Raw genomic sequence first — 26,367 nt, forward strand, 5'->3', positions numbered from 1 at the left:
CTTGAAGACACTGAAGCAGGAGAGAACACAGAATCTCACTCCTGTTTGCTAAGAACAGGAATCTGAGGCTACAGACTAAGACAGGCACATCAAAATTACACAATGACAGATTGGGAAACTGTTACCTGGTCTAAGTCTCACTTTCAGCTGCAACATTCGGATGGTCGCGTCAGATTTTGGCATATATAACATCAAAGAATGGATCCGTTAACCTCGTATCAACAATTCTGGCTGCTGGTGATGGCGCACACTGAGTGGACCCTGAGGATCTGGTGAAACGAAGGTTCACATTATTGAAATTCAGCCGAAAAATCGGCCGCAGTATCATTCCTATATCGACCAGCATCTCTGAGGATTGTTTCAGAGACCTTGCTTAATCCAAGCCACACAGAACTAAGGCAGCTCTGAGTGCAAAAAGCCTGCCCAGTTAGGTACTAGCTGGGAGTCCCTAATACAGAGATAGATGCTAAGCAGCTGTAGTGGGCATTCACACTTTAGAAATAGACGGTAATGTTTCGTCTTAACATTGCCATCTCAAACACAGCCAGCTGTAAAGGTGCAAATAACACTGTGAAATAAAAGACGTAGGTGTGACAGATGGTAGGGGAACAGTGCCAGCCATATTTATCAGCATCACTTGAGGAAGAGGTGCAAAAAAAAAACAAAAAAAAAACTAAAAGATAAATGTATATTTTTCGAATAAATGTATTGTTACACTGAAAGTATTAGCAACATCCAATTGTTCACTGGAAATGAAAATACTATGTTAATAAATAAGGTTCTTTTACAATAGATGAACTCATTTAAATAAATATAAACAGAGCATTTTTATTTATGTTTTACTTTTTGAAGTTGATGAGAATGCTATGACCCTTTATTTGGTTGATTAATCAATTAATGGATGATTTTCTGCTCTATCTAAGCATATCGTGTTGATTCTACATTATTGTTTCATGTACTTAGAGAATGTAATAATGTTGTGTAGGTACTACATAATAAAATAATGCAATGAGGGATATTCATTTTCCTGAAATAATCTGAAAATACCTGGTCGCACAGAATGCACCATTAGTTCACGTCAGTTGTGTGTTTGCTGCACAAATGCATATTCTCCTCACCCGTCTGCTAGCCGCTAAGCATAAAAATCACAATATATAAAGCTAAAGAAGTCAGGGGAAGGGGATATTTTCCTGGTCAGACAGCTCACAGGGCAAGGAGACACCTTAAGTAGTCTACAGGTTTTAAGGATCAAAATCGATGAGGTTTTCTATTACTTTAAACTGAGCCCCTCAGGTTTAATTGATAAAATAGTTTTGGAAGGAAGTGACTCAGTTGTGTTGAAGTGAAGAGATCAAATCATCTTGAATTAACGCAACATTACAGGCTGCTGTGGAATAAAAAGGTTTGTGTGCAACGAATGTAATCTATTGAATTAAGTAGATCCAAAGCATTTTTCAGGGCTTTTCAGAAGATGAACACGGCATGAAACAAATCACCATGCATACCGTGAAGTAAGGTGGAGGATCTGTGATTCTCATAGTGTTACTCTTTTAAAAAGTCTACACCTAAATCTGATTGACTTTAGCAAAAAACTGAACTCCAGCTGCATAATTACCCAAAACTTAGGACCAAATCACCACAGAAAAATCTCACCAGACACAAAATCAGCAAAATAATGTTTCCGTTACCATCAAACGCCCCCAAAACTGAGCTAAGGAGAGGATCCAGAAGAAGGAATTATCAAAGTCTCCTCCATGATGGTGTAACCCACAGAACTACACTGACAAACCATTTAAAGGCCTTTGCAGGTGTTTGGAGTTAATTAGCTATTAGTGTGGCACCAGGTGTCTTCGATATTGGATCTTTGTATTTCTTTTAATTTTGCTGATTATAACTGACAACTAATGATAACCTGAAATTCAGTATCTTGGAAAATTAGAATATTGTCAATTTTGAAATATATCAGTCTGTGTGTAATAAATGACTATAGTATAATATACACGTTTTGCTTTTTGAATGAAATTATGAAAAAAATCTACTTTTTCATGATATTCTAATTATTTGACCGTTGCTTGTAGGGTTTATCTGTATAGAAGTGAATATGTAAGCACCTGGATCCAAGCACCAGTGGGTGTTTGTGAGAGTGTGCTTGTGTATGTAAGGTTTATCCATGAGAAAAATGCTCTATAGGGCTTGTGAGGAGCCAAAGACCCATCCCTAGAGCGCCGGGGAAACCAGAACCTCAGATGTCTGGAAGGCCCCCCCTGAAGGAGCTACAGCGATGAGCCCTCAGGCTCCGCCAGCAGCCAGCTACGCCCGAGCAGATTCCCAGAGACCCGAGGCCCAAAGGCACACCGAGCTTGTTGAGTTAAGAATCAAGTCTTTATTCTCATTATGTAACAATAATGAAATTTTGGTGAGGCACCGGCTCACAATTCACACCGATTTACACAGACACAAACGAGACATAATGTTCAAATAGCTGAATGCACCGACAGCCATTCTCGCTAAGGTAAAAGCGTGCGAATAGTCCTTAGTATCTGATCAGATTTCAACGTCCGAGTCAAAAAAAAAAGACAGACGGCAGATGTAAACCACTGGTGCAATTGCCTGGATGTAGCAGACAAACTGTCCCTGAGAAGTTGAACAGTGTCATTAGCTCAAAGAGAAAAAACTTGAACTTAAAGAACGGTACAAGTAGCGTGAATGTCCGAATAAATACTCCCAGGGAAGTTAAAAGTGTGCAGATGGACACGTCATCCATCCACTATCTAAAGTCGTTTATCCGTGCAGCGTAGCGGAGGCTGGTGCCTCTCCAGCAGTCATTGGGTGAGAGGTCGGGTCCACCCTGAACAGGTCGCCAGTACATGACAGGACAATGTAGAGATTATTATTATTATTATTATTATTATTATTATTATTATTATTATTATTATTATTATTATTATTATTATTATTATTATAAACACACAATACTGCCCTGTTCTATCTCATTTTGCCTGCATTTCATTCATTCAATTCAATAATTCCAGCTACCTAATCTGATTGGCCTTTTACTGGTTCTGTCAACAAAAATAAGAATGTCAATGATACTCATAATCATGTTCATTTGTAACTTTGTACATTCCAATGAAATGTGCCCACAGCATTTAACCCCAGCCTCGGGGAGCAGTGGGCTGCCCCTGTGTGGCGCCCCGGGGAGCATTCAGGGCTGAGGGTCTTGCTCAGGGAGGGGCTGTTTATGGGATTTGAACCGGGAATCTTGCAGCCCTTCCAGGAACCAAGGCTCTGCTCTGACCACCATGCTAACACTTATAAATTTGGCACGTTTATTCTGGCTTGCCCCTAGAAAATGTCCGTGCACGTGCCTGCTGGAGACCCTCAAACATTTCACGGCTGAAAAATAAGGCGTGTGACAAATCAAGTTTTGGTGTAGATTTTTTTTTTGCACATCATTGACTTGAGATGCTTCCAAACAAAAGTCTTTACCTGGCAAAGATAGGCAGGTCAGTCTTCCAGTCTTGCTAAGTTTTTACAGTACAGCAGCTAGGTTCCTCTGTTTGTTTGTTTCTACAAACATCTCATTTATGTCCATTCAAGAGTTCCTGAATGTATGTGATAATTGAGCCCATTTCCTCCTCCTTTCTTTTCTTTTTTTTTCTTACCTGCACATTGCATATCTGCAGCTTCAGCAAGAAGAACATGCCGGAGCATTTTAATGCCTTCTACGCGCAGCTGCTCTGCATCCATCACACATGATAAATAACGGCCAAGCCTCCACAGAGAAACGAGCGTGAAAAAAGTAGGACAAACACGAGAAGCACGTACTAATGAAGCATCTACATAACGTTTTACACAACTCCGAGGTGCAGCTAATTTGAATTCAATTATTATTTTTTTGTCTGGTGACACACTTAACAGCATCTGCACTGCTCTAACATGCTTTTCTAGTCTTAGTGTGGAAGGAATAATAGTTTTTCTCTTTTTTTTTTTCTTTTTGCAGTAGCATCCGTCACCACAGAGACCAGACATCTCAACAGACTAATCTACCTCTCTCCTCCTCTCCTTATCTCCCATCAGCATAGCGCTCCATCATCCGTAATGCACATTCAAGCTGCCAAGAATATTTACAGTGGGTGAAAGGGAAGCTTTGTGTGTACATGTGGTGTGTTGTACCAAGCCCAATATGTGTTTCTGGGAGCTTGTGTTATCCGCCACACTGCCCACCTAAAATAAAAAAACACACTAGTTATGGCTGCTAAAGCGAATTAAGGGTGAGAAATGTGATCACTTTAGGCAGTTTTGACGCACCGACAAAACTGGGTCTCACCACCAAAAGGCCGTTTGGAAACTCAAAAATGTGATCTATCCCCTATTAGATTCATTCAGGCGGTGAGAGAGAGAGAGAGAGAGAGAGAGAGAGAGAGAGAGAGAGAGAGAGAGAGAGAGAGAGAGAGAGAGAGAGAGAGAGAGAGAGAGAGAGAGAGAGAGAGAGAGAGAGAGAGAGAGAGCTTTTTGGCAGATAACCGGAGGGCGAGTCCAGTTGTTTTGAACGTTCAGCCATTGTGTGTCATGGATCAGCCACATGTTGGCTGCAAATCAGCCACATGTTGATGTGCCCCTGGGCAAGGGGCGCATCGACATCCTTAGCCAGATCCCCGTCTTTAGCCGTCCTCAGCCTAAAGTCGGCAATGGTGTATGAATGTGTGGATTTGTGAGGATGACTGGGCGAATGCAGCTCCAGTGTAAAGCACTTTGACTAGCCACCATGACTAGAAAAGTGCTTTATTATAAGGTCAGAGTACCATTAGCGACAACATCCTTCCACTGGGGAGGTTGCTACTGAGTGAAGAAGATTCAGATTCAGCTGTTTTCAATATCCATCAGGGGTTTAATTAGTCAGAGGAAGAAGAAAAAAAATCTGTTAGGAGCTATTTTTAAGCATTTTCTATAACAGGTTGAGGTACAGTATGTCTGAGAGTCACTCAAACAATGATAAAGTGGAGAGAACAAGACTTTCAGCAGACAACAGGAAGGCTGGTGTAATCATTTTTGAAATCTCAAGCTATCCAGGGCAGTCAAACTTTTTTACAGTAGCAGGCCACACACTATCAGGTAGGAGGGTGCACTTATGCCGGTGCCCGAGCACCGGAGGGGAGAATTTTGAAAAATATAGTCTCCCTGATGTATTTTGGAAGCTTTCAAGACAGGTGATTGTTTAAAAAATAGAGTGAATGATCAATTCTTCAAAAACAACCTTTGTTTTTTTTAATTATTATTCTAAAACATTTTTTCACATGTTATCATCACGTTTTAACATGGTTTTAAACAAATTTGCATAAAATTAGTTGAATTTGAATTACTAGCACCACATAAAACCGATCAGATTAGGAGAATATATGACAATTTACTAACTACCGAGCGCGCAGTGAGACAACATGCGCGCTCGACCTGCTCATTCCATGCTCAACACCAGCTGTGCTGTGCACTTGCGCTCGCTTGGCTGTTTCTCCGCATGCGTCGCGCGAGAAGAATTTTTCAGAGTTGAGCTCGGATTGGTTCCTGCGCACTCAACCAGAAGGCACAAATATCGCTCCATTATATAGTCGGGGGAAATGTAGGCAGCGGCAAGAGCTGCTATAGACGGCGATTTGCCGCCGTTGACCGGCTACTTTTGACTGCCCTGGCTATCGCTGTATGCAACGTGCTTTATTTGGAAATGTTGGCAGCCTTTTGAGAATATCAGAGTTTAGATAAGAATGAATGTTTTAGGAAAATACATACAGAAATAGAAAGCTGTAGCAATTATGCGATGTCACAAGCAGTTAAAATCAACAAATAAAGTGTTTATACTTCCCTAATTATTTTTCACAGCTGCTGGTTGTTACTGATTCTCCACATTAAAATCCACCAAGTTAAAATTTTGGAATTTTGCTATTTCACGAAGAAGAAAGCTACTGCGATTTCATAACCGCGTTCATATTGTCGTGTTACAAAGCTGTAGAGAACTCCTGCATGTATCCTTGTTGGGTTAAGCCAAACCGTCCTCTGGTCAGAGCAGGACACACAAAAACTAAATCACTCTGAATACTTTAATACATCGGATAGAAATGGGATACTTAAAGGGTTAATAGAACATCTTAAACACTTTTGTAGGTTTAAGATCCCACATCAGTATTATAATTCATATTTGATGTATGCTGCTGACAGATGCTCAAAAGAAAACTGCATTGAAACACAACAAACCGGCAGTTTTTACTGACAGAAAATGGCTCAGACACCGGCGTCATCTAACTCCCCATTTGCATTTCTGTCTGGCACCAGCTCCTGGTTGCCATCCAAAGAGGTGACCCCGTCTGTTAAAGGAGGCACACAGAAAGCCACCCCCTCATGCACAATCAGGCAAGTGTCAAGTAGACCTGCAGGATCTTTGATTAAAAAAGGTTTTCTTTTTTTCTTTCTTTTTTTTTTTAAAACCGCTTCCAGCTGTGATCCTATGACAGAAATTGTTCAGCGAGAGATGACGCAACCTCAGTGTGGTGCGAAAGGTCGACACCAGGTGTATAGTTTTAAAATCTAACTGCTGATCAAACTCGTTACTCGGCCTGGGTAGCAGAATTACACAGATCGTATACAAGCAGACAAAACAGGGAGAACCACTTTTTAGAATTTGTTTTTCTTTTTTTTTTCATACAAGGAGAAGGGGAGAAGGCAGAAATGGAGCACTGAGGTATAGATAGAAAATACATTAGAGGGTGAGAAGATGAAGACAAAGTACAGGTGAGAGACGAGGGGGGGGGGGAATGTGAGAAAGCGGCTCTGGGAAACAACAAGGTGTGACTGCATGAAGTTGTCTGTGAGGTGACGCATTGAGGATCTGGTTAGAGGACAACGGAGGTGAGAGGAAACTCCTTGGAGGGCTCTGCTCCGTTCGCGTCTTCCCCTTGTGCAACATGGACACTTCCTGTTGGCGCCGAAGCAAGGAGAGAAGAAGAGAGCAGCCGTACCTGTGCAACCTGTCCTCCAGCAGCTCCAGATACTTGGTGGTGTTCTCTTTCAGCCGCCTCTCTGCGTGAAAGGAAGAGCGCAATTGTTACTTTGCTGCTTTTTCATCGGAAGATGTGGTATCCTAGCAACAAATCGCAGCGCTAATGCTATTAAAACCCACTTGTCATTAGCCGTGCAACGCGGGCCTTTTTTTTTTTAGGAAAGGTAGTCATCATCGCACTTGACAAGCCGCATTGTGCGGTGGAAACGTGCGACGTTACACAAAGAACCAGCTGGTTTTCTCAGAACGCTGACACGCATCTGAGGAGGAATCGTAGCCTCTGCTCTGAGACAGCATCTTGTTTTAGACAGCCCGAGGAAGACTGAGGGTTTTATCGCGGCCAGATTTTCTGTAGGGCACAGGATGGATGGATAGCTTATGTTGCTGCTTCCTGTGCCCTCCTGCCAGCAGAGAGCTTTGCCTGAGGAGGCAGGCGAAGGCTGCTGAACGGTGTTCGGTCTGGAGAGGAGGGCAGTCTGAGCACCGTTAATGAGCTCATGTATGAAACATGAGAATATGCCCCTCACAGCAGGAGACCCTTGAACACAATAGGATGCACTTTAATCAAATTGCTCCGCATATATGTAGTTAAGCCTAAAAAAAGAAAAAGCGATTCCCTGGCAATCCAGTTCAGTGATATTGTGAGGGTAAAAAGACAACGCATCCCCTTCACAATGATGGGTTCTGATTTAAAATGTGCTTTTCTAGTGTTTCTAGGGGGAACATATTTTCCAAGACATTTTTCCATTTTATTTTTAGTTTTTTTTTTGTGTGTGTAAACTGTGATTAAATGCATTAAAACTAATGTAGTGCCAGGTTTGGCTATATCTGACCAACTTCTCGGTCTGATAGTGGATACCATGCAGACAAAGTGGCCACAAAACCGACTATGAAGCTGCCTGAAACTTAAAGGTAGACCTTTCCACTCCCTTATCACGCATGCACAAACACAAACAACAATGGCTGATTTGGAGTTGTGGTTGTTTCAGACACTATTCAGTTTATTGTGGGTTTTAGACCAAGACATTTTGCTCCTCTACTGCACTTCCTACTGGAGCTGACGTTTCATCGTGGCTGCCATCTTGGATGGGTCTCTCACGCTCGCCCAGTGCATTAATTTGCACTGAGGAAGCTGTTTGCTCAACTCAACTAAATCATAACTCCCTGAATAATTACCTGATTTTCACACGGTTTGGTTTGTTACAAACGGCAGAGATGTGGTTATGATACAGGACACTGTTACACACAAAAGACGTTTTAATGGTGAAATACGTTGTCAAAACAACAATTACATTTAATATTTTAGTAAAGAAACAAGTTGGTTTGCTCATTTAAATTTGTTTCACTCTCTAACACATGAACAATCCTGAGCCTTCTCTACACATCAACAATAATTTCTTCATATTTTTGCGTGCTATCCATTCACACAAGAATATACAGTTTTTTAAAGGCCTGGAAAAGTGTTTTTTTTTTTATTTCCAGGTAATTCCAGTGTCTTACACTACCCTGGAGCTTAAAACCCTTGAAAAAGAACAGTTTTGCACAGCTTTTTGCATGTGTTTGTACTCTGTAACTCCAGGGTACTTAATTTGGCAATGTGATTCAGCCTTTGTTTGTGAAATACTGTGATAACAGATTAAGTTATCACAGTATGAAATTATGGTCCATCTGTTGGGTCTCTGCAATGTCCTCACCAAGTAAAAACTCAGTTATCCCCGGTTATTGCAACCATAAGGTGCAGAAAATGGGTAAAGTTGCTCCCTCTGCATTTACTCCCGTTTGCTGCTATGCCAGCCTAAAGTAGGAGAGACCCATCCAATATGGCGGCGACGCAGGGTGCCCGCCACCACATAATGAGGCATTTACGTATATAATGTCTATGGTTTTCTCCCTGCACTTCTTCATTTTTCTTCCTTCTTTACTTCTGTAGCAGTGTTATTGCGCCACCCACTGGCATGCCATAGGAATTACAACACCTATTATGGCTCCTCCGGCTAAGTCCGGTTTAAGTTAAGTTTATTCTTAACCCTCAAACAGCTCTGTGAAGATACGGTCGTTGCGTTCCATTTGCCTCTGACATCAAAAATTGGAATAGCTGGGAATGGAGTAAACCCGAGTAAAAAGCGTTCCAGTTAACACAGTCAGAGAGTCGGGACTTCAAAATAAAAACAAAAGGTTAGGATTCCAATATGGAGACGGCCAGAAAAGCTGTTGTTTTGTTCGTAGTACCACTTATAAACATCCTTTAAAGCTGTACTTTCCATATGCAAACACCCCTTTTAATCTGTTCCGTTAAGTTCCAGCTGCTACATGTAACATTGATTTTAGATGCACTCTTACCACTGTGACCTGTAAAATAAACTAATTTTATCACAGTTTCCTGTTGTCAATCCGAGGAGCTGCAATCAGCCTTGACAAATTAGACCCGACTTTCCGAGGGGAACGTCTGACTATTGCGGCCGTTGATTTTCCCGATTGGGAGCCAAGATTTCTGAGTTCCTACTTCAAATGAAATGCAACAAGTATTCAGCTCGGCGGGAATGTAGGCAAAGGCTAAGGTGTGTGTGTGTGCATGCAAAGTGCAGCATACAACACAAGCTATCCGCTCCGATACTAAGCGAGACTCAAATGACCGCCCTAACTAAAAACTTTACAACTCGACATCCAGTCACCATCTGTGCTTTCTCAAACTCGTCTGTGATGGATCACAGCTTTGAGGTCAGAGCTCTTAAAGAGGTCCAAAGACAACAAACAAGGAAACTGAAGAAGGGATTAACATAATAACTCAGTAGACCACTTCATGCTTGTAAAAAAAAAACAAAAAAAAAAAAACATTTTATCTTAGCAGAAACAAACAGTTTGTTGAAAGACACTGAACTCTTGCACTTTCACTAACATCTTGGCTGTGTGTTAATCGGTGCAAACCTGCTGGTATTAGATTTAGATTTAATTTCCCAACATTTTTGGCTGATACAGGACAAACAACTTTACTTTTGCTATAAAACCCATCAAAAGTGTTATAGGAAAACAACTTCAATAGCACTTTCAGACGTACGGAAGAGGATTAGGGCCACTAAAAAAAAAAATAAAGTCTACTCATTCTGACATTTTTCTCAGAATTCTGACTTTTTTCTCAGAATTCTGAGATTAAATTCAGAATTCTGACTTTTTTCTCAGAATTCTGAGGAAAAAAAATCTGAATTCTGACTTTAATATCAGAATTCTGAGAAAAAAAAGTCAGAATTCTGAATTTAATCTCAGAATTCTGAGAAAAAAGTCAGAATTCTGACTTTTTTCTCAGAATTCTTAGGAAAAAAAGTCAGAATTCTGATATTAAAGTCAGAATTTGGACTTTTGTTTCTCAGAATTCTGAGAAAAAAGTCAGAATTCTGAATTTAATCTCAGAATTCTGAGAAAAAAGTCAGAATTCTGACTTTTTTCTCAGAATTCTGACTTTAATATCAGAATTCTGAGAAAAAAAAGTCAGAATTCTGAATTTAATCTCAGAATTCTGAGAAAAAAAGTCAGAATTGAGTAGACTTTTTTTTTTTTGAGTGGCCCTAATTCTCTTCTGTACAGACAGTATTCTGACTAAAAGGAAAAAAAAAAAGAAAGCATTTAACTATAAATCCAAATGCATATGAATGAATACTACTTGAGTTTAATCCCACTCATCTTTCTCATACGGATCAGAATTCACAACAACAAAAAAGTCAAGTAATTGGATGCTCTGACTCGCAGAGAGGTTCGAGTTATAATTGTATCATTGTCTTGATGATGGTTATTAGACAGCTTCAGCTCAAGGATGACAGGCTCGGGGCCAGGCGCAGCAGGGGGGGAAAGGAAATGTCTGGGAGAAAGTGGCTGTGACACACACTTCCACACACACACACACACACACACACTGACAGAGATTACCGAAATAACTCAAAGCTGGAGACGGAAAGGCTATTTAAGAAGAGGCGTAAGTAAAAAAAAAAGAAAAAAAAAAAGAGAAAATCAATCTCTCCCTAAAAGTTTTTCATATAAAGTATCCAAAATCAGATTACAGAGCGAGGCCTGTGCAGTGGCTATCGTGTGTGTGTGTGTTTGTGTGTGTGTGTGTGTGTGTGCGTTGAGCAGATGCGGGGCAGGTGATCCAGACAGCTCACCTGCCACCCATCATCTAATTGCAGCGCAGCAGAGATCCTGTCCCACCTGACAGAGTCTCTCTTGTCAGATTCCATTCATGGCGGCCCCGTTAAGCAGCCTGCCACGGGATAGCTGCTGAATAATGCATGCTGGGCACCGAGCCCGACGCTGGATGGCACCGAGCATGCAGATGCAGAATGACAAAAAAAAAGTAGGCTGTTCCTCAAAGAAAAAAAAAGAAAAAAAACTGCTGGATTTAGAAAATAATTTAGAGCAAGGAGCATATAAGAGGAACATCAAGACAGGAGATGCAGACCCAACTGTTTACTTAATAACTCTTTGCGATGTTTACTGTCAGCGCGCGACCCTGTCGTCATGACAACCGGTTAAGCTAGTGAGCCGTTTTGGGCCTGACAGTCGGGGAAAAAAACAATTTCCCCCCCCTAATAGAATGAGGAAGAAGAAGAAGAAGAAGAAGAAACACAAAGCGTCGAGGCGGCCCCCCCTGCGCGCAGAGGCACCAGAGCACCGGGTGATGTTCCCACTTCCTGTAAGTCTGCGGGAGGCCGCCGTCGTTGGCAGGCCATGCGAAAAAAAAATCAGCACTAAAGAGCCCATAAAGGGAGGCACTCAGTTACTCGCCGACACGCGCAGCGGTGTGTTTTTGGTTCTGAAGGAACTTCACAAAGGCACTCACAGAGAGAGAGAGAGAAAGGCTGCATTGGAAATTCATGAGCTCTGCCTGCCGTCGCCCCCAGTGATCTCAGCAGGCGTCAGACATCACTGATTGCTGCCAAGGACCCCGGCCAAACCCCGAAGAGGTCGCTCACCGAGAACACAAACAGGACCTGGATGCTTTCTGCGAGTTCGGGGTGACTGTGCTGCAATGAGGCTATTACATCCTTATGAGTCAACTCAGCTAAACACAGAACAGAACTGCCTTAATCCTTCCCACTCTAAGGCTACGTTCACACTGCAGGTCTTAATGCTCAATTCAGATTTTTTTGTGAAATCTGTTTTTTCTTATATGGTCTTTCACATTTCCAAATATATGCGACTTGTATGTGATCTCCTGTGTGAGCTGAATGCGTTCAACCGCCCCTGGGTCTACATGATGCTGTTTGTTGGTCTCTAACGAACCTCTGAGTACGTTCCTGCTGACATTAAATTACGTAAAGGTAGATTCTATTTGTTGTGTGCTTTCTATCAGTTGCACTGGATTTTATTTAAGGGCAGCAGAGTAAAAGTGGCTGACTGCAAATGTCCGGCCAACCTTCACATTTTTATATATTAAAAACAAGAAGCCATGCACTGCTATATGTCACACACGAGGTCTGTGGTTGTGACAGGTTGTGAAGTAGATTAAAGTGATGATGAATGCTTTCCCAAAAACACCGAGTCAACCTAATAGTATATCAAAGAAAATGACACGCAGGTCCTTGCTAACCCCGCACCGTTCATATGTAACAACATAGGCGGGGAATATGTATATATTTGTAAATGAGCCGAGCCGTTGGCTGAGATTAATGTGTTTCAGCTCGGTTTGGGCTGTCTGGGAGCAAAAGCACGGCGGGTTACACTAACGCTCAGTCAGCACATGCAGACATGTTGAATGATTGTGTACGAAGGTAACAGCGGGATAGCTGAGGGGGGGTAGAGAGGCACAGGCCGATATCAGAAAGACGATCAATAACCCGCGATGTTCCTGTGTTGGTCGGCACAAATCCACATCAGGAATCAAGAATATTTTCTGTCCAAACATAGTTCACTCCTGGTTGTGTTTTGCTGCAGTATTAAAGCGCGCTCGCTTCTGTTTTCTGTCCAGTTCGTCCTCTGCTAGTAACAAGAAATGAGAAATCTACTGCCGCTGGTTGCCGAGCTGTTTTATTTGAGTCTGGGAAGAGCTACTCTCCCCAAAGATGCCGTCAGAGCCACCGTGAAAACTACTGCTTCCTCTGCGCAACAACCCACCTGCTCACAATCGTGGCCCATTAATCTCACATCTTATTATTTCCCTGCCTTCCTGCGGGAAATCCAAGCTAATTCATTCTCCAAAAATAAAGGTGTTTTTTTTTATTTTTTTTTATGAATGTGACAGTCATTCTCCCCCTGGAAGAACTCTGTCTAAACACAACATAGAGTCTATTTAGCCAGGCTGTACTTAGAAATAATGACGCTTTAAGCTGAAGGCATGATGCGGCACGCGTCCTTGCTAAAAATGTCCTGAAGGACAACAGTGTCACAATCCAACAGATAAATGTATTTTCTTAAGTATTCATATATGATAAAAAAAAATTTTTTAAATAAAAACATATTAAAAGATTGGTGTGAATAAATTATTTAATTAAATTGAACTAATACATTTTAATGCAAATTCAACAATAATAGCTCCTATGGCTGAGTCTAACTAAATAATTTTAGTTTGGAGTTTTTATTTTCCCCTTTACATATTCATTATGCCCCACAATCTTTTATTTAAAATGTTTCTGTATCATATTTTATTATATTTTAATTCCTTAATCAGCCAAATGTTTAATTTTATGTTGAGATATACAACTAAACAAAATACCTTGATGGCAAATACCATTTGTGTTATTTATTAGTAAAACGTTTTTCAACTTAAATACTAACCCTCTATCTTTCTGAGCAAGGCTTAAAACTGTCTATTTGTAGAGAATATTAATAATAATAAACAACTAATCAAACATTGACATTAGATACCTGAATTATTTCTAATAGCTGACAGCCAGCAGGAGTGGGAAAGCAATGTGCCGGAGGAGAAAGGCGTTCTCTCTCGGCATGGTGAGCTTTTTGATCTTTAAAATCAAGCGATACGTCAACAAACCGAGCAGATATTTTGGTCTATCGTAGCTAACTTCTCGCCTAAAAACTTTTTTAAAGCGTAACATATTCAAGTTTATTCACAGCAGTGAAGGATACAGCGGACCCACCCTTCAAATCGGGGGGAAAGGATATGTTCGTCGGCCTCATTTGAAGGATTTGTGAAATGGGACAGCCTTCGTCGCCGAGCTGTGATGTAACAACTTTAAGTTTGACTATATTTCCAGTTGTAATATATCGTTGCATTTATATATTTATCCAAGGATTGATTGTTTGTTTTTTTGTAACATTTTTGGCATGTAAGTATGTTGACAGACTTAGTTTAGTTTAAAACCTTTTGGTTAAAATTCTTCTTCTAACGTATAAAGCCCTTAATAATCAAGCTCCATCATATATCAGAGCTCTGATTACCCCGTATGTTCCTAACAGAGCACTTCGCTCTCAGACTGCAGGTCTGCTGGTGGTTCCTAGAGTCTCTAAAAGTAGAATGGGAGGCAGATCCTTTAGCTATCAGGCTCCTCTCCTGTGGAACCAACTCCCAATTTTGGTCTGTGAGGCAGACACCCCGTCTACTTTTAAGACTAATCTTAAAACTTTCCTTTTTGACAAAACTTATAACTAGAATGGCTCATGTTACCCTGAGCTACCTCTATTGTTATGCTATAGGCTTAGGCTGCTGGAGGACATCAGGGCCTATTTTTCTCACTCTATCGAGTTCTACTGTTCTTCAATTATGCATTGCTTGTCGTCATTTCAGCTTTAACTTTTTGCTCTCTCTCTTTTTTCTTCATAGTAGGTACACCTGGTCTGGTGTTTTGTTAACTGTGGCATCATCCAGGGAAGACAGATCACCCGCTATTACCATCTAATGTAGAACAGATTACTGGACTCTCCCTGTAGCTCTACGCTTCTCCAGGAGTGAATGCTGACATGTTTCATGAATTGGCGCTATATAAATAAAATTTAATTGAATTGAGTTAGTTGGCAGGAAAAACAAAGCACAGCTGAGGACGCTGGGATGTGGTTTGTTAGACCCTTGGAGGAGGTTATTAGTGTGAATGACACCAGCTTATGTGTTGGACCAGCAAGCCATTTACACAGGGTTTGTGGCGCACGGTGTAGGGATTTAACAACTATCATATAGCTCAGCCTCCTTTTGCCTCAACTACCTTCTTTATTCTGACAAGTACGGCCATAGCTTTACATACAAAATCACCGCGGCACGGCGTCCTCTCCAGAGCTCCAGCAAAAACGATTTTTGCGCTCAAACATCAAAGGAAAAGGTCTCCAAACTCCACTTTACTGCCACCTCTCAGTCATTCAGATGCTCTTTAGGAGAAGAGCTATCATATGTTCTACCATGTACTCACCAGAAGCACCCTGAAAGAAGAAGAGGTCATGAATAAATCATATATGTCCTCGCCTTTACTGTTGCCACAAAAGCCAGGGGGAAATTGCATTTGTTAAATAACGTGGAGTGACAGCATTGTGATGTGCACTTCAGCTGCTTAAGCTGAGTTTGACCTGGATAGGTTGTGAAATCCTGCACAACTAGAGAACTGTGCAGAAACGGATGGTGGAAATCTACAATACCTCCCTTTTACATAAGAACCATACATAAGGTGTGGTATTTGTCTCCTACTTTGATTACTGCCCACTACTTCTGCTTGATTAACTGATGATTCATTATAAAGGATAAAAAAAATGTGTTCTTAGTTAAGGCGGCTCCAGAATCACAGCTTATGTTCATATGGAGATTCTTCACATACTTCTCAAACAGGTTCTCTCTCTCAAGTAAATTTTAAAAAAGATGAAAGCAATTATATCTTCTTCTACTAAAATTATAACAATTAAATTCAGTTAATGGTTATCTTTGCTTTTCCATGGGAGCAGAAAAGTAATCTGGCCGTTATCAGATTATATTCATAGAATGAAAATATTTGCATAAAGTGCTTTTGCTGTATTCGGTTAAAAAAAGAGGTTCTCCTCTCTTTTACACAGCTTGTCAAAAACATTTATAAAGAAAAATGTGAAAAGTATGGCAAGTTCCTGGTGACTCTGGAGGAACTGCAGAGAGCTACAGCTCAGGAGGTGGGAGAATCAGCTGACAGCGAGACGATTAGTTGTGGACTCCACTAATCTGGCTTTTATAGAAAAGTGGTAAAAGGAAAACGGATGTTAAAAGAAGAAAAAAATGCCACAACCCATGTGGGGGATACAGTAGGTGAAGGTTGTCTGGTCAGATGTGAACAAAGTTAAACTTCCTGTCCCGCAAGCAAAACTCTTGGGTGCTGATCTTCAAAGACTCCAAATAAGGAGCACTAAATTCAATGGGCAAATAAAAATAAATAAAACATTTTGCATGCAATGAGCAGGCGTGTTTAGAGTGATCTACAAAGATTGTGTTTGCAATCGATAAGACATTCAAAAACCACTTCAGTCCGCACCATTTAAGTGAGCGAATTGATGACGACAAAGTTCTAAGCAATGGAGTCGGAGGGAATAATGATTTTTTTTTACAGAAGTGAGATTCATCTCTAAACAGCTGGATTTTCCTCCACCACCTCCTCACGACAACTACTTGGTGATTTTAAGTTTAAGACGGTCTGCTTCCCGCTGCATTATTTTGGTCCAAGGCAGAAATCGTTTTCCAGGGTGGACCGCTTCTTCTCTTCAACACGGACATTGAAGGTAGAGTTGATGAGAAGAAGAATGGAGCTGGAAACAGGCAAGTCCTGGAAGAAAACCTGTTGGAAGCTACAAAAGACTCAAGACTGGGGCAGAGGTTCACCTTCCTGCAGCACAACAACACTAAACATGCAGCCAGAGAGACAACGGACCGATCTGGATCAAAAATATCCATGTGTCAGAGTGGCTCTGTCAAAGTCCAGTCCTAAACCCTGTTAAGGATCGGTGGCAAGACATGAAAATGTGTCCATCGAATCCAAGTTGAGGATTCGAAGCAAAAAATTCAGTTTCTAGATGTGCAAAGAAGGAAAAGACTAATCAAAAACACTTGAAGATGTAATTCCAGAAGTAACTGGTTCTATAAGGTTTTGACTCAAGAGGGCACTGCAAAAATGGATCTAAAAATAAGTAAAAAGTTCTTAAAGTTAGTGTATTTATCCTTGATTTGAGCAGGTAAATAAGATTATCTGCCAATGGAATGAGTATTTTGACCCCTAAAATAAGATATTTAGACATCCTGCACTTGAAATAAGATAATGGAGATGAATTGTTCCTATTTTAAGTGCAAAACTCTTATTCCATTGGCAAATAGTCTTATTTACCTGCTCAAATCAAGGACAAATGCACTAATTTTAAGAACATTTTACTTATTTCTAGTTCTGTTTTTGCGGTGGGCTTAATAAAAGAATGTGAATTTTTAATTGTAAAAATATTTGACACGTATGTATCGTCCTCCTTTACCGTTATGCACTAATTTGTTTTGTACTAGTGCATAAACTCTACTAAAATACATTGAATCTGGTTGCTGAAATGCTATGAAATCTAAAAAAAAAAAAGTTTAAACAATACTTAAATATATTAAAATGGAACCATAGGAAGCAGGAATACTTGTCAAGCAGCTTCATAAGAAACCTGAAACCAAACAAAGAAAAAAAAAGCTGCTCCCAAGTTTCCTCATCCTAGGCTTCATTCGCTCATCTTTTCCAGCCTTTCAATTATTTATTTGTAAATTTAGCATCCCTGGCGCTCTCTCTCTCTCTCTCTCTCTCTCTCTCTCTAAGGTGCAGAATTATACCCTCAGCGGGGAATCAAACCTCCAATTTGGTATTCATCAACACTCAACGCCAGCAGCAATTAGGGACCTAATGGCTCCCGGGCCAACAGCTCCCACACCACGGAGCGCTCTGGGCGGAGACGGGCAACATGCTTTGGATGACGCCATTATCTGAACTATATGTTTCTACAAGAGCTTAAGCGAAGACAAAAAGCCTTTTCACGACGAGCTATATAGTTTTCCCGTCACAGGAGATGACACGAGCATCACAAGCATTAACCACAAATGCTCCAGTTGGCAAAAGTGTGGCCATCGAGATGCTGACAGTAATTTATAATCCCCTCCAGCTAAAGAACAGCCATGTGCTGTTTGTGGGCTATCAGTTACCAGCGAGGGTGTGCCAGCCCGCTTATTACCAAATGGGATGACAATTTAATGAATCCCTTTCCTTTGGTGTCTGTAACGCTTTGCGAAATGGTGCCGTCTGCCCATCGCGCGCTCACACACCCACTTAAGTATTTGAGCAGAACGCACAACCAGCCATTAACTCGCCCGTTTGCTACGTGATGTAACACCCACCTGACTGCCGCTCCTTTGTTCGGCCGCAGCATTATCATGTCAGTGGGTTTTCCAGCCTCTGTGGGTCTGCGATCTGGGTTGTAATGTGATGTTTTGTGGGCCAATCGGTTGAGGCCGAGCAAGTCTTTGTTGCTCAATGTGGATGGGATTTAGGAATTTAACCAAGACAAGTTGCCGCGGGCTCCCTGCCAGCTTCAGAAATGGTGGAGCTAGTTTGAATTTCATGCATGGGGTAAAAAAAAAAAGAAGAGACAAAACTGTGCGATGATAGTTGATTCAAATATAGTTGGCTTGTGCGTTACCAGGAATACACCAGTGGATGCGTTTCATCCTGAATTAAATTTAACAGCAAAAGGGTGCCCCCTGCAGGCAGGGAAAGGGTACAGTCAGCCAAAACAAAAGAACTAACCACACTTCAAAGATATCTAGAGATATTAATAATCACATTAGGTGTGTGAATTTAAGCTTTAGCTTCGTAGAAGAACGCAGTGCGATCGTCTCTGCATCTCAGAGGGAAGGAAGTGACCCTTTTTTTTCCTTTCTGCTTTGGTTTCTCTGTGTGACTGATGGACTACAGAGAATATCCCTGCAGGTGGTGCAGTCAAAACCCATTGAAATCTCTGCCAGTGCCACCATACCGAATCAATACCCCCAATCACTAAAAAAAAGCAAGCGCCGTATCTATGCAGCGTTCAGGGTCCGCGATCTGGATGCAGACTGTCCGATCGCTGATACATCATGTGTGCACTGAGGGGCTCCAAGGTAACAGGCTACCCCCCCCCCCCTCACCACCACCACCACCACCAACCCTTCCTGCTCCCGCTCACCGTCACCCCTTCCCATGCCGGTTCTTAGTGAGTGGCACCATTTAAAGAGGACTTGGGCTTTAAAGAGCTGTTATGACTCGCATTTGAAATTTGCTTTCAAAAGAAAAAGAAAGCAGCTTTTCAAGAATACGTAGGTTTTTTTTTTTTTTTTTTCTTAAAAAGCAGGTTTTCTTTTCCCTGCAGGCAGCTTTTAAAAGAAAAAGTATATGGAAGGGTGTTTTTAGCTCGCATGCATTTATTCATATTTATGCTTCAAAATGGTTTTAAAATGCCAACATCTTAGAGCAGGAAAGCTCCGGAAACCGTGGGTATAAAGTATCTGCTCTGCAGGAAGCAACAGCGAAATGTCTCTTTAACAGGCGCTGTTGTTGAAGGAGAAATACGAAGGTTTTAGCATAAAATGCGTACATAAAGTTATGTGAAAGTTATGTTAAATTTATGTAGAGGTTTTCAAGTCATCCCAGCTACTGAGTCTCATGCATGCGGCGGCATGCAGAGGAGTTGGCAACGTGGCGTTAAGCGCCTTGCTCTGAGGTAAATCCTCATGTGACATGACAGCAAGCTGAGATAAAACCAATTTCTGCTTTGTATTTGCAATTTAAATGCAAAATGATTAGACATTATTTAAACTAACATGGCCTTTTACCCATTAAGTCATGATGCTGGCATGTGATGAGGCAAATAAAATAATACTTAACAATTTTGCGTTTTGGTAACGTTGACCATTTTATGATTGTACGGTTACATTGAACAAAATGCCCTTATTACTCCACAGACAACCCTCTTGATTGTCCAGACTGTTAAATTAAAATGCATGTAAATAGTTGTCACAAGTAATGATCTTTAAAGCGATTATATCTTCTTCTACTAAGAACATTTCAGCAAATGTAGTCTCCCCCCTTCGCTTCACACAGGGATATTCTTATATAAGCATCTTTTGTCCGTCCTCTACGGTGGCCCTGAAGTGCAAATTCAAAACATCTTAAAAAACACAACATATTAGGATTTTTTTTTTATCTGTACCTTTTTTTAAATAATGTTGTGTTTTTTTTTTATTTGTAGTTGTTGTTTAGAAATTTGTTGTTGTGGTTTGCACTTCAGGGCCACCGTAGTCCTCTGGCAGAGGGCAATAAAAGAAAAACTCAAAATCTATTTTTCCTGTTGGCTATCTTAAGAGTTGACGGGTCAAAAACGCTACTCCAGACTTCTGTGTGCATGCGAGAGTTGAGTCTGTGCTTGAAAAGAGAAGGTGGAGAAAGACGGACGGACGATGACACACTGAGCCAAGAAGCTGTGTGGACTAACCAAGTCTGGATCAATGCGGTTAAAATTGGTTGCAATGTTCTGGAAAATGTTAAAACATTCTTTAATCATGCAACAGCAGTAAGAAAATTGTAAACTGGTGACTATGTGAGCGACGACCGAGGATCCTTTTCCAGCCGAGAAGGAAACGGAGCCGAAGCTGGTTCTGTGAGAGTAAACAGCATCTGACGCAAGTGGAGCTACTTCTTCCTGTCTTATAGAAAGGCTGCTTCCTGCCTCCCAAACTCCAGGCTTTCCTCTTCTGAATTCCTCCAAACTTTACGTAAAGTTAAATTGAATGTTTAGATCAAAATGTGGTATATATAGCAGCAAACTATACATCCGCTGTTATTATTACAGTGGAGAGGAAAGCCGTGCCTCTCAGTCTGATAGCGAACAGATTTAAGCAGCTATAGACTTTAAACAAATCACTCAAGGATCATTATTAAGCTATTTAGACCGAGAAAACGTTAAATTCAAAATCAATTTAGGGGGCATCAATAACTTCTAAGGGCACACAGGTTGTGCATTTTACAATTTCTATTAAAAAAAGGTTTTATAAACACGAAATATTCCTTGTCATGTAGCCCCTAAAGCGCATATCCAGAGAGCGCGAGAATGGAAGGAAAAGGAGTCAAGCTCTTTGAACTATTTATTTTTTGCAAATGTCTAAAACATGCTTTAAAAAAAATCACCTGATTAGTTAATAGAGTCCAGTTGTGTGTAATGTCATCCAGTAACAATCCCTAACAAGACATTAGAACCAGAATCAGCTTTGTGTGCCACGTCTGTGAAGCCAGACATGAAATTAGCTCACCTTTGCTCTATATAAATGTTTAAAAAGAGAAATACATATTTTCTCTTTTAAATTTGTGCATACACGTTGATTTTGCAAAACAGGGAAACAAGATTAAGTTTGTGCAAAAAAGCATGGGATCAGAGTCAGCCTGGGGGGAGGCACTGTCTCTGTAGCGGCTATTTATTATTATTTATTTGCAAATAGCGCTTCATAGCACCGACCTGAAGGTAAAGGTCTCTGAACGGTTTGTGTGCAGGATGCGTGGGGTCTGCAGAGATATTTTCCTCACCCTAGAGGAAGTTGTGGTTCCTAGGAACCAGGAGTAGAAAAACAGCAGGTGGAGAGGTGTTGAGGAAGGTGAAGGGATGGAGTGTAGGGTATAGCCCCGTTTACACTACACTTTTTTAACCGAGCCGAGCTGAGACCAGTCTGAGCTTGGATCAGTTAACCAAGCAGAGACGACCGTTTACACACAAAGCTTATCCCGGTTCCTTGGTTGCTCCTCGCCTCCTAGTGACGATCTGCGGTACTGCTGCTCTCTGGGATTGAAGGCAGGACCGAGCAAATAAAAACGGCGGCGCCCGTAACATTCAGGATGTTATGGTTGGACAGAGTCGGCTTTTGGGGCGTGGATAAGACAAACGAACATCTAATAAGGATTTACAGACGCAGGAAACAATGACAGATGTTGAAGTTCATCACACTGCTAAGCAGAATCATCTCTGGAAATCGTGTGGCATGGTAAGGAAGGTAGTATTATTATGAATGTCTGAAATTTGTCTGAATGGAGTGTGAATCGGGACGTGCAGCCAGACACGCCGGAAAAACCGCGGACAGTCAGCTGACTGTGAGGGGATGACGCGGTCTGCTCATGCGCTCTTTATCAGAAAACCAGGCCGAGACCTGCTGATGAACTGGTCTGCAGTTAGCGCGGTCCGGTTATCGTTAGCGCGGTCTGGTTCAGTCTGCTGACCGTTTACACACAAGAGTTATCTCGGTTACCAAGCTCGGACTGGTCTTGGCTCGGTTAAAAAGTGTAGTGTAAACGGGCCTAATGTTCTCCACAATGGTTAGTTTCAGGGTGCTGATCCTTAGTGAACAAACAGCATCATGAAAGCAAAGATCAGGGAGAAGGTTGTGGCGCATACATGAGCCGCGTTAGGTTTTAAAACAATATCTTAAGCTGTGAACGTCCCTAAGGTGAGGTGACGGGCGAGAGGCGGGGTTCACCCTGGACAGGTCGGCAGTCTATCGCAGGGAAACACAGAGAAAAGCTGGACAAACAACTATTCACTCACACCTAAGGAGAATTTAGAGAGGCCAATTAACCTAACAGTCATGTTTTTGGACTGTGGGAGGAAGCCGGAGTACCCGGAGAGAACCCACGCATGCACAGGGAGAACATGCAAACTCCATGCAGAAAGACCCAGGGCAAGGGTAGGACTTGAATCAAGGACCTTCTTGCTGCAAGGCAACAGCGCGACCCACTGTGGCACTGTGCAGCCCCAAATGCATGGCATATGTTGAAAAACGCCTCACTTTCCTTCCTCTTCATTCTTACATGCTACTACGTGATGCTTTAGGTCACAGGTGTCAAACTCAAGGCCCGCGGGCCAAATCCGGCCCGTCAAGGTAAATTATCCGGCCCTCAAGAGCCATAAAAAAAGGCATATCATGTCATAAAGTAGAGGCATATATCCTTTTAAAGTGTATAAAGTGGCTAAAACTGTGCCTCCTGTAAGTGTAACTCACCCCAATATAAACTTTTTTGCAGATAAACTGTATATCAGGGGTGTCAAACTCATTTCTATATGGGGCCACTTTGGCGTCATGAAGTCATTAAAAGGGCCGGTTGCACATGTATAGATGAGACTTTTCATTTCATAATTTCATTCCAGTTCACATAGAAGTATAAAAAAAATGCACAGTAACATAAAAGTAGCAACCTTAGGCCCAGTATATACAGTTTATCTGCAAAAAAGTTTATATTGGGGTGAGTTACACTTACAGGAGGCACAGTTTTAGCCACTTTATACACTTTAAAAGGATGTATGCCTCTACTTTATGACCTGATATGCCTTTTTTTTTGGCTCTTGAGGGCCGGATAATTTACCTTGACGGGCCGGATTTGGCCCGCGGGCCTTGAGTTTGACACCTGTGCTGTATATACTGGGCCTAAGGTTGCTACTTTTATGTTACTGTGCATTTTTTATACTTCTATGTGAACTGGAATGAAATTATGAAATGAAAAGTATCGTCTATACATGTGCTACCGGCCCTTTTAATGACTTCATGACGCCAAAGTGGCCCCATATAGAAATGAGTTTGACACCCCTGCTTTAGGTAGTAAAATCCCAATAAAATCAATTTAATTCATTTAAGTTTGTGGTTGTTACAAAGTTTGAGGGGTGTGAATGCTTTGGAGAGCAAACTTGTGTTCTCCTCGTGTTCTTTCCTAGATTGTGTTTTTTATACCATAACAAAGGAGCAGACGCAATGATTGGTGTTTGTTGTTTTTTTTATGTGAGGTAACCTGTAGCAGCGCAGCTCTGGCCCCTGTGACTCACCATGCTGGGCCTCCCTCTGCTCCAGCTCCAGTCGGAGCTGCTGCCGCTGCTCCTTCATCCTGGCCAGCTCCTGGCCGCTGCCCGCGCTGAGGCTGTGCAGCCTCTTGGCCAGGGCCTCCAGCCGGTCCCGCTCCAGGTACACCGCCTTCATCTCAGCTTTCAGCTCCTTGGCACAGCCGAAGTCATTACCTGCACGGGCGCACCGCAGGAGGACATTACGCTTTCACCAGCCATTAATGAGCTTTTTCATCATTAATGGCGTAATTAAGTGCAGCTAATGGTGAGCCATTTAAGTAAATGGGGTAAATAAAGGATGCGTAATGTAGCAGGGATGTTTTCAGGGCGGGGCTGAGTGGAAAGTTACCAGATATGGCCGCCAGCTTGGCTTCGTGCAGAGCCAAAAGCTGCGTTTCAGTCTCGCTGACTTTCCTCCTTAGGCTGCTGCCCAGTCTCTGACTCATGACCACCTGGGGATAAAACGGAGAAGATGATGGAAAGTAGAAAATGTGTGTGTGTGTACGGTGGTGGTGGGGTTGGGTTGGGGGGGCGGGGGGGTTCTAACTAGCAAAACCTTTGCAGGCACATGGATCCCACAGGACGCAATGCTCATTTCCTCCTCTGCTTCCATTTTCCTTGTTTTTTTTTTGTTTGTTTTTTTTTTTAACACACCAGATTCTACGGGTGCATTTGCATCCCTCTGTGCTCTGCCCTGCTTGGAATACACAGCTGTGAATTAACACCAAATATGTTACCTGTCCATAACCTTTACAACCAACAGGACGGGGTGAGACAGGGATATGAGAAATCTTTATAAGCGATATCATTAAAAGGTCAGGGATAAAAAAAAAAAAAGAGGAGAAACCTGAATGTCAGTGGTTGATGGAGATGCAGCGCTGCAGCTCAGGCCCCAATCCACTGAGGATTCTGGCCTCCGTCTGCTCTCACTCACTCCATCCTTCCTAAATGTGCACACTATGAGCTATAGCCGCTTACCGTGCTCCGAAAAAAATCTTTGTACCCACTTCCAAATTTCCTTTGACTTTACTTTTTTGTCCTACTTTCAGTGTTTAAAAAAATCTGTCAATATTAGACATATATTAGCTTAGTAAATGCATCAATCCAGCTTTAAAATGACAACCAACCAAGCCTGGCCTTTTGTCAAACAGTAATTGCCCTGGCTGCACTTGGATGAAATCTGGACTTTGACTAGGCCACCTGCCCCGATAGTGTAAAAAAAAAACACATTTAGAGCAATTCAGAGGTGGGCTTTGCTGGTGTGATTTAAATTAGCGTTCTGGTGCATTACCCAGGTGGGCTTGAGCTTAAGATCACATACTGATGGTGGGATATTGTTTTTCAGGATTTTTTAGTAAAGTAGAAGCCATGCTTACATCTATTACAGAAAGTTGTCCAGGTGTTGAAACACTGAAGCAGCTCCAAACCATCACAGTACCACCACTGTGTGTGGCTGCTAGTATCTTTTTTTGAAACCTTGTGCTAGTTTTAGGTAACTAATAATAATAATATTTATTTGTTACTGCAACATACCTTCCAACAACATTTGGCTTCTGCCTTTAACCCATCTCCTAAAGAGCAGTGGGCTGTGAGGCGCAGCTACGACGTCCCTGTTTAAGAAAAGATGCGCCTCGCATGTACACTCGCCGTTTCAAAATGCATCCGCTCTGGATGCATTTTGGAGGTGCCTCTGGAGGTTCCAAAATTATCGTTTACGGTTCCCCAAAATATCGGAACCATGTGGACTGACAGTCTAAACAACAAAATACCTTTGTAGTTACGTCTGATCTCGTCTCTGTGTGGACGGGGTCCTGCAATTCTTCTTATTGTTGAATCATGAACTCTGACCGTAACTTAGTCAGGTTGCTGGTTCTCTTGTGATTTCCTGGACGAGTTGTTAATTCATCCCTTGGATAATTTTAGATGGAAGTTGGGAAATTTACCTCTACTCCATGTTTTCCCAGCAAACCTGACTCACTGCTCCGATGCAATCATAGCGTACATCTGTTTTCTGCTCTTCATAAACTCACCGCAGACAACAAGATGGCGCCTGATAATCAGACGCTTTATGCCGGTAGATGTCCAGCATTCTTTCTGTGCCTGAAGACAATGATCACGTTTCCTGGATTCCCCTTCCTTGCCCTAATCTGACATTTACCAAGCGTCTGATCTCAGGACCATGACCTTGCGTCTGGATCTCTCTCTGGTTCTGTCCCCTGGACTCTAAACAAGCCTTAGCCATCCTGCCTGACACCTACCGTCCTAGATGGCTTTATAAACCTTTTGAATTTGTTTTAATTAACGGATGATGTGTTGCTTTTTGAGATCTTTTAGCCTACTTCGTGTTGTCAGACAGGTCCTCTTTGAAAGATTTCTTGATCCTATAGAATTTGGGGGTAATCAGGCCTGGTTGTGGCTAGGGCTGAACGATTTTGGAAAATAATCTAATTGCGATTTTTTTTCTTAATATTGCGATTTAATGCGATTTTTTTTCCCCAGTTTAATTTATCATGTGT

At 41.8% G+C, this 26,367-nt stretch overlaps 1 protein-coding gene across 4 annotated transcripts in view; it reads right to left on the minus strand.

Moving 5' to 3' along the window:
- disc1 (DISC1 scaffold protein) overlaps positions 1-26,367 on the minus strand; it is a 75,037-nt gene that overhangs the window by 24,430 nt on the left and 24,240 nt on the right. For 2 of the 4 annotated variants that reach the window (XM_012857062.3, XM_012857061.3), the window contains exons 8-10: positions 24,201-24,303; positions 23,837-24,025; positions 7,008-7,068 (exon numbers count right to left, since the gene is read on the minus strand). In XM_012857062.3, the coding sequence (XP_012712516.2) occupies positions 7,008-7,068; positions 23,837-24,025; positions 24,201-24,303 (353 nt within the window). The remainder of the gene's footprint in view (positions 1-7,007; positions 7,069-23,836; positions 24,026-24,200; positions 24,304-26,367) is intronic. The other 2 variants (XR_004927635.1, XR_004927634.1) reach the window with 1 other exon arrangement.

The sequence above is a fragment of the Fundulus heteroclitus genome, chromosome 22 (assembly GCF_011125445.2).
Source record: "Fundulus heteroclitus isolate FHET01 chromosome 22, MU-UCD_Fhet_4.1, whole genome shotgun sequence".
Taxonomy (NCBI): domain Eukaryota; kingdom Metazoa; phylum Chordata; class Actinopteri; order Cyprinodontiformes; family Fundulidae; genus Fundulus; species Fundulus heteroclitus.